Source organism: Vigna radiata, chromosome 4 (assembly GCF_000741045.1).
Source record: "Vigna radiata var. radiata cultivar VC1973A chromosome 4, Vradiata_ver6, whole genome shotgun sequence".
Lineage (NCBI taxonomy): Eukaryota > Viridiplantae > Streptophyta > Magnoliopsida > Fabales > Fabaceae > Vigna > Vigna radiata.
Genome location: NC_028354.1, coordinates 3,426,795 through 3,436,413, shown reverse-complemented (window position 1 = coordinate 3,436,413; position 9,619 = coordinate 3,426,795). Strand labels below are relative to the sequence as shown.

The window sequence follows — 9,619 nt, the reverse complement described above, 5'->3', positions numbered from 1 at the left end:
ATATATATATATATATATATAATGTATGCATAATAATCCATTGTAGAAGAGATTGAAAGATATTAAAACTGATAAAATATCATAAGTAACATAAAGTAATAAGTTGTTTAAGAAATTAGATTTGATAAACTTAGAATTGGGTTTAACAAATTCTACCTTTTGTAAACTTAGACATCACTTATACCATTATACCATTGTAAACTTAGACATCACTTATACCATAATCATTGTTCTACTATATTTCAAAGGATGAGATACACTTAGTCAATTCCTTGATAATGACACGTCATTTTTTTTCCTAGAGCATCAACTACCTGCAAATCAAAATGAAAAACTTGAATAAGAAAAACTTAGTCACCATATATTTTCATAAGCATGTAAATTTAGCTTAGCATATTACCATTCCTTGTCTTGATAAAACCCTATAAAATATTTCTACTTAATAACTTAAACGATATATATAATCCATTTCGCTACACCTCTACTTCATCCTCACCTCTCATTGGAACAACTATAAAGATTTCTTCCTAAGCTCACACTATTTAGCTGATCATTGCGAAAAAGAAGAACAACATGAAAACAAACAACACAAAAGCAAGAGTAAGCTAGATACAAGACAAAACATATCACCTTTATAACACAACATACATAAATCATTTATATCACATACATCAACCCAAACATCTTAGCATGCAAGGACCTAAACTGACTGTCCGAATATTGTATGAGATGTCGACCGTAGAGGTTCCTACACTTATGGTGACCTCTACTACTATATAGAGCCCTTGCAATTGGGTTTCACCCTTACCACACCCAAGGTTAGGCCTTTTTGCGAAATGGAGAAAGGTCCCTCAGGCTTGGACCTCCTACTATTCTCACAACAAGACTCATCACTCTTTACTTGAGCATGGATGATCATTAGAATGTCAGGATAAACCCCTGCTTAACTTCGGTCATTCATACTATCAATACTTGAAACCATCACCAAGAAGTTCCTCCTTGGAACTCATTTTCACAACTTTGAAACCATTGATATCACTTCACTTTTACATTGAATCCATTTGAAACCATATACATATATCCTTTCACTTTCACATTTCATAATATACCAATCACACCTTAAATTATCAATGAAATTATCCTTTATTAATAATATAAGAGAAGAGAACACAAAACTCATCATCATAATATAACAATATACATAACCTTGTTTCCAATTCATATTATAAATCAATTCATACTTCACAATAAGTATTATAAAACAATCATTCAAATAATCACATACAGTGAATACACCTTAAGAAATATATAAAAACTTAGTTGAAAATATGATATTTCACTCAGTCACCAAGTCTGCTCGCTCAGCTAAAAGTGTTTGTCAACTCACTCACTCAGCCACCATGAGCCCCTCTGTGAATATAAAAACAGTGGGTTCTGTTCGCTCAGCGACTGCACTCGCTCGGCAACTACACTCGCTCAGCGACTACACTCACTCAGCTAGACTGCATAATTCTGTCGTACCAAAACTGTAGAATTTGCACCCTTCAACCACTCATGACCTATCTTATGCATCTTTCCCAACTTCTAACACTCCTAAATTGCATTCCAAACTAAAATGGACCTAACCGAAAGTATATACACCAACCTAAACTCATTTTAAATTGTTTTACCACAAGATTTCAATCTAAAATTAACCTAAACCTCACTTTAGAGACCAAAATTTAATTCTACAAGTTCTAGCTCTTTTTTTAGCAACTTAGGGGTTTGAACAAGTCATAAATGACTTACTAACACCCTTCAAAATGACCTTTTAGGCACAGAACCTAAAATTCAAAATCTCACTATATAAGTTAATTCTCATCCCAAACAAGTTGTAAATGAGCAAATTAACTGTCCCAAATCACAAATTCTCACTTTAGACTAGTATTTCAGAAAATCACCCCTCAAACCTCCATTTTAGACCAAATTGACCTATAATTATACTCACACCTTTACTATTAACATTTCAACAAAAATTAACACCAACACAATCATACCAACTACATTCACAAGGTTACTCTAAGATCACATAGAATTCATACAAAGAATAAAGCATCATAGCATTCATTATTCTTAATCAAACACAATTAGCACTAAAACAATCAGTTTAGACATAACCAACAGTATACAACATACATACCAGCAGTCACAATTTCATACATTATTATCCAATTTAAAGACAACTTCTCTTACCTTACACCGAAGTTACGGAGTTCTAAGAACGTACACCCTTTGCTTCCCGCACAAGGAACTCTAGAAACACCTATGAATCACCAAATTGTGATAGGAAAGAGTCCTTAGGACCACAAGTTGACAAATAACTAAGGATTAAACACCAATGATACATGCATCAGGGTTTCCTAAGAGAACAAAAGAAAAAAGACGTAGAAACTTACTTGCTCTAAACGAAGAACTGGTCGATTAGAAATAGAGACTACTCAATTGTGATCTCATAGAAACTTTCTGATTGTCAAAAAAATAACTCAAGAGTTAGAACTCTTAGATAGAAGGTAGAGAATTCTAGAAAAGTGGTTTCTAAAGAGATAATAAGTTTTAAAATAATGAAAATTGTTTATAACAAAACTATTTATAAATAAACCATTTAATATTAAAATAACCTAGTCTCGTTATTTTTTTTTAACTACAACTACTTCTAAAATATCATTTTCTAAAATTTTACAAAATATAAATATAATATAATATTTAAATATATACGCATAATATTATCAGGGTAGTACCTGGATTGTCGTTCATATATGATCGATACGGTGTTATTCAAGCTTCCAAACCAGAGTTTTTTAACATATGTCACATAAATTGATCTTAAAAATGGTGTGACGTGGATGCCTCTTGAAAATGTTTCCATTTTTGGAACATTTCTCACCCTCACTGTGTTCAACTTAGGCAAATATAAAATTTTACTTTGCCTGTAGAAACTTACCAACATCGGAAGATCTTCCAATACAAGATACTCTAGTTCAGGAAAATTGATAGAAATATTTCCATCTTCAAATATATCACTAGATATCACCTCTTCTATTTTATCACATTTGCACAATTTGAGTATGTTGAGTTTTCTAAGATTTTTTACCGTAGAAAGTGAGAATAAACTTCGAAGGTTACCGCAACTGACAATCGAAAGTGACACCAAATTTAGAAAATGTAAAACTTGAGGTTCCTTATTCCAGACATGCTTCAATTTGATTAAGTCAATCAATGCTAGCACCCTTAGTTGAGGAAGTATTTCATGAATTTTATGGTCAAGATTGTCATCTTCAATATCAAATGCCTCTGTCAATAATTCACATTTGGCTAAAGTTAATTTTCTCAAATTCTTAAATCTCCTAATCATGCTAGAAGAGATAGCAGTCAACAATTTGTTGTTGTTGGTCAAACTTAGATCTTGAAGTTCACAAAATGACTCAGATGGATAATTGGAGTGCCAAAGCTTCTCTACATCCATATTTATAATATGAAGTTCCTTTAATTTTTCCACTGAAAACTGCAAGAAACATGTGGTAATTTAAGATTATGGACTCAGATTAATTTCAAACTAAGGGGAATGAACTATATTGTTTAAGTAAACAAAGAAAATTTGATAGTTTTGCATAATGCCATGGCATACACTTTTATATTACTAAATTCCATACTTTCATTCCATCATTATTAGTATAATAAATAATTAAAATAAATACTAGTTATCTATCAAATGACGAAAAGGGGTAAACATGTGATATCCAAGCAAAACACACTTGATAAATAGTTGGTAATTGAAACTTACTGAACGTGGGAAGAAATAATTTGTAATAGATGATTCTGTAAGAGCTTCGGAATCTTCAACAAAAGATCTTAAAGAAGAACAATTTTCTATTTTTAATGTTTGTAAGGATGGAAATTCAGATGTAGAAGGAAAGACAAGAAAGAGTTTTGGTAGATTTCCAAGAGAAATATCCTTCAATTCACTAAATGTGAGTTTCTCTCTCCTTTCCTCTTCATCTTTAATGAAAATAATATTGTTCAATGCCTCGCAATCATAAATTTCCAGATTTGTTAGTTTTAAGGGTACTTGTAGCAGATTGAGAGACTTACATTGCTTCACTTGTAGAATTTTCAAATTCTGATAAAACTTGAGAATTTCTTTGTTGACAATGCAAATTAACTTTGGAAGATGAATCAAAGCTAGTTCACATAGTTGTTGCAAAAGTTGAGTGGAAGAAGGTATTTGTTTACGAATGTTGAATACGATTTTTAATTCCTTACAATGGCTCACAAAGAGTTTCTTCAAGTTGGTAAACTCTTGTAATGTCTCAGAAGAGATGACACAAACCATTTTGTCATAACTGTCAAACACAATCTCATTCAATTCAAAGAAAGACTCCCCATCAGTTGTAAGCATTTCATGTTGTGAATCTGCAAATCCAGTGGTGAATTTTGTCAATAATGGACATGTTTCTATGGTCAAAGATTTTAGACTTGGAAATTCCAAATGACCATTATAGATTTGTCTCAAGTTTGGGAGAGACGTAAACTCCACCTTGCTCAATGATGGGAGCTTAGCTCTTGGACTAACTTCCCAACTATGATCCCCAAAAATGGCAAACAATGCCTCACATGCCTGTACAATTAATTCTTTTAGTTGGTATAGCTTATCTGCTGGATAACTAGAAAATATACTTCCAAGAGAGGAAACATCTTTGATGTGTAAAATTTGAAGATTTCCAAGGTCAATATCATCTGGACTACCATACAACCATATATATGATATTTCATATACTTTTTCTAATGTTAGAGCCTTTAACTTAGCGAAATTTATGGGAGCTTTAGAAGCATAAATGTTAAATAGCCACAAAAATGACACTGCACATTGCTCAATGTTGATAACTTCAAGTTTGTGTGACCTACTCATCAACATCTCCAAAAACTCCCCCAACATACTGGAATTTTTTGCTCGAAGAATCTGAAGGTTAGTGAAATGAGAACGTTGAAGATTATCTAACATCTTGCTTATTTCTTCATCACTACTAACATTGTACTCAGTAATTGTTGATAATTTGTCATCCTGCATCAATATTTTGTCCTTGTTATCATATTGTAGAAATAATAAATGCATAATACCATCACAAACTAAAAATATTTTGTATAAAATTCAGATTTTGAAGGATATATGATTCAAAATCTAAAAGGCAAAATAGTATTAATGGTTGAGAGAGAACTAACCGATAATTGAAAAAGATAAGGAAGTTTGGTGTGAGGGTCAATTTGCACTTCATTTTTTGTTATTAGTATCGATTTTAACTGTGATTCTTTTGTTATTCCCAAACCAAACTTAATGACTCTGGGACAGTTGTTCAACACCACATTTTCTAAGGATGACCATTCAACAACATCTCCACAAGAAAAGCTTCTTAGATTAGGTAAATCTTCAAGATGCACTTTCTTCATTTCATAGAATTCAATTGCAACTCTTCCTTCTTCAAGAAGAGACAAAGATGTATTCTGTCCCCAGAAGGTTTTTAAGTTGCAAATAAAAATACATCAAAGCAAACAAGAGCTTTTAGAATATCAACAATATATACCTATTTGATTTATAATGTATTTTTAGAACTATCCAAACTATTCATCAATATATACCTATTCCAAATTCACAAAAAATTAAAATAAAATTAGATGTCTACTTTTCAATTTCAAAATTAAAATTTTATTCACTTTTCTTTTTGTGTGGAACAGTATACCAAAATTGTTACACTGTCTAAGTAAGTACTACAATAGTTATTTTTAAATAAATAAATAAATAAATACTTTGATAACTATAATACAATAACATAATAATTTTATTATAATAATACAATAATATAAACAGATGATTGGTAAAATAAATAAAGTTGAAGTTGTTAATATATTATTTTCCTTTTAGATGTATATCTGTAATAATGTGTGAGCTTGCTTAAGTAATGACAAATTCTCACATTTATATTTAATGCGGCCTTATGTTGGAAGCCAATTTCCCTTAGTGCATCTGCCCTCCTGCCAATTCAAGACAAGTTTTCTCTTCAAATCAAAGAATAAAAATTTAATTACTAATTCACTTTCCTTAAGATATTTATTTATTTTAGTTTTTAAATTTTTCTTTCATTAAATTGAGTCTTTATTTTCTTTTCAAAAACTCTTTATGTTCCAATTAAAGTTAATATTAAGAGGCGTCACATATTAAAATACAGAATATTCAAATTTTAATACGTCACATTTTTTAAATAATATTAACACCGTCTTAAAAAAAATAACATTAATTTTTTTAAAAAAATATAAAAACTTAATTAAATAAAAGAATTGTGAAAATAAAACAAATGAAAGACCTAATATAAAAATAAAATTACTAACTAAATTAATGTCATAAATGAGTATACTCATTCGATTTCTACATTTTTTTAAGCTTAGTTGCCACTATATACCGTCTTTTTATCCTATAAATATAATAGGAATATGTTTTTAAAAAATTATTTCAATACACCTCTTTACATAATTTTATTTAATTTTCTTCTTATTAGAAAAAGATTGTGTTTTGTATAGTTTCTTTCATGGTATACATGTGACAGGAATAATCTATAAAAACACTCTGTTTTATTAGAAATCACATAATTTTGTAAACCTTATATGTCATTTATTGCACAAAAATAATCAAATAGTAAAACTAAATTTCTTATTCCTTCACTCGAATAAGAATGGGATTAGTATAATATTATCTACCAACTAAAATGTTAGTGTCATATTTTCATATTGAAATTGTAATATTTCTTGTCAGTTGGAAATCTTATTTAAATCCATTATTTTAGTATTTTCGTTACCATTTTTGGATTTGTGCGTTTCATAGATAGATATCTAATTTTCTTTTATCATTCCAATTTTATCACAAATTTTAAAATACATTATTTTTAGTATGTTTATTACACTAACTAATAATTTTATTTGCATAGGTCCTTTATATGTTAAAAATAAATTAAATGGTTGTACGTATATAGTGTTATTATGAATATTATTCAAATAATATATTTATTTTATTATAAAAATATCATATATACGAGTACACATATACCTTCATATATGTGTCTAAATATCATTATCCTTTTATATTATGATAAAAGAAATACAAAATGAATTATTAAAGTAAATTATGAAAATATTTCATAAGTAAATAATTTTTATAATTTTATTGTTATAGTTAACTAAATATCAAAAGATAATTATAAAATCTAAATGATAAAATGGTAAAATTTGTCTAAAAAAAGTAATTAAGAAGATAATCCCCTTAATTAATTTGCTTGTAAAATACACTTGTTTCCATATATTGATATTTTTATTACATTAAAATAATATCATTTTTAAAATATATATAACTTTATGAATTTTATACTTTTATTATTTTTATAAATAATTAATTGAAAAAGTAATAAATAATATATTTTAAATGATATATTTAATTATGTTAAAGTAATATTAAAAATTTATGTAAAACTTTTTTAAAGGGAAAATTGATTTAATTATTTTAAAATAAAGAAAGATTATTTATTTATTAAGTGAATAAGTTATTTTATATTTGTCAAAGAGTAAACTTGCCTAATTAAAATATAATATGAAATAAAATTATCAAATAGTGTACCTCCTTTATGTAGTAATGCATATTACTGATACAATTTTATATAATGATAATTAAAATAAAAAGTATTATTAAATTTATAAAAATGCGATTATAAATAATTATTTTTATGATTTTACTGTGGATAATTTTTTCTTTTATCGTGAATAGTTAATTAAGTTTTAAAAATAGTTCCAAAACCTAAAAGTTGAACTTAAAGATTTGTCTACACACAAAAAAAAAAAAAAAAAAAAAAACTAGCTAAAAGAGAAGGATCTTTACGAATAGCAGACCATAGAGCAGGGTGTAAGTTTCACAATATTCTTTCATGTCCTTGAATTAAAAAAGTCTTACATTCCTTTTGCCTATTTCAAATAAGAATAAAATTTGTGTTTTATTCCTATTTTCTTATTCTAAATATTTGTTTTGAGTAGGGTTGAGATCACTTACTTAGATATGTTCGTTTCAATTTGTAGATGCTTTTCTTGTTCTAGCAATGGGCGAAGAAATATGGTGAAGTCCCTATAATGGTTAAGTCAGTAACTTTGTTTAATAATTTTGTAATAAAAATTAATAGTTAATTATTTGTTTTTCAGTCAGACATATATTTATAAATATTACAATGAGGTTACTAATAGGTCTAACTCACTAATCACTAATAAATGGTTGTTATTTTACTTAACTGTCTATTAATTGTTATTATTTTTCAGATTAATTATCAATTAATGACATCGGTCCTTTTTATGCTGGATGGTCAACCACTCGGTCCTTGGTCATACATGCAATATTAATTAAATATTGTCTTTATAGAAAAATAAAAATACATAAAAACAACATTATACTATTAATGATTATGTAAAAATGCCACATTTTATTTTCAATACCAAATATTTAGAAAGAAATTTAAATGTTAAAATAAAGTAAAAAATAATATAATTACATAAATATCAAAATATTTACAAAAAAAACATTAAATAAATAAACATAATTACAATACTATAATAAATATAAGATATTATTCTTGTAAATGTTGAAAGAGAAAAAAAAAACTTTAGAATTCGAATAAATATAATGGATATTGAACAAGTGATATAATTAAGAGATGAAATAAAAAATTATATAGAAAAAAATTACGAAAATGAAACAAAAAATACCTAAAAATAACAAGGTTAATAAGTTTTTTAATGACTTAATAAATAAATAAAATAAAAATATTTTAATAATTTAAATTAGAATTGGATATGAGATCAAGCAGGCATATACATGTATGTCTCGTCTTTATATGAAATTTTATAAAAAAATATAATAATTAAGTACCAATATTTTATTAACCCTGAAGGCTTATTTAAAACATATCTCTTATTAATTATATTTTACTTTCTATCATTGTTAGCAGGGAATATGAGCATTGTAAGAAGCAGAGAGGGGATAAAGAAATTATCACATGATTATTTATTGTGGAGAAATATAATACAAATTTAAATAAATTATTTATGACAGATGATAATTTTAAAATTGTAAAGTTTAGAAATATCAAATGTTATAATTACCATTGTTGGGAGCTGCATTTTCTTTGCTTTTGAACTAAGGAAGGAAGAAGGATAAATAGAGAGATGTAGAAGAAAAATGAACATGTATTTGTATCTCCATTTAAGAATCAAAGGTTGCATTCTTTTCTTTGTCCCTTTATGCTTCTTTGAATGTTAGTGTTCCTTAAAAAACTAAGATTCTGGAAGTTCTCCTAAATTCTTTCTTAAAACTCTAGGTTTTAGTAATTCCGTACTTAAATCTAACGCCAGAAATAAAAACGTTACAAACTATAACTTGTAGACAAACCTAATGTGAGTATTCCAGACAAGAAACCTAAGGCGTTTTTCTTAATGAGACTCACTTTTTTTGTTAAATAATTATCTAATGCAGTACAAAACCATATTTGAGTGAAAACTACAC

General features: G+C 27.4%; 1 protein-coding gene across 1 annotated transcript; it reads right to left on the bottom strand.

Annotated features, from left to right (window-relative positions):
• Positions 1-260: 260 nt before the first annotated feature.
• Positions 261-5,481, bottom strand: LOC106758256. The gene is made up of 4 exons (XM_014641194.1): positions 5,257-5,481; positions 3,821-5,098; positions 2,981-3,541; positions 261-314 (listed from the first exon to the last, which is right to left on the bottom strand). Exons 1-4 carry the CDS (start codon positions 5,479-5,481, stop codon positions 261-263), a joined length of 2,118 nt encoding a protein of 705 aa, XP_014496680.1.
• Positions 5,482-9,619: the final 4,138 nt, after the last annotated feature.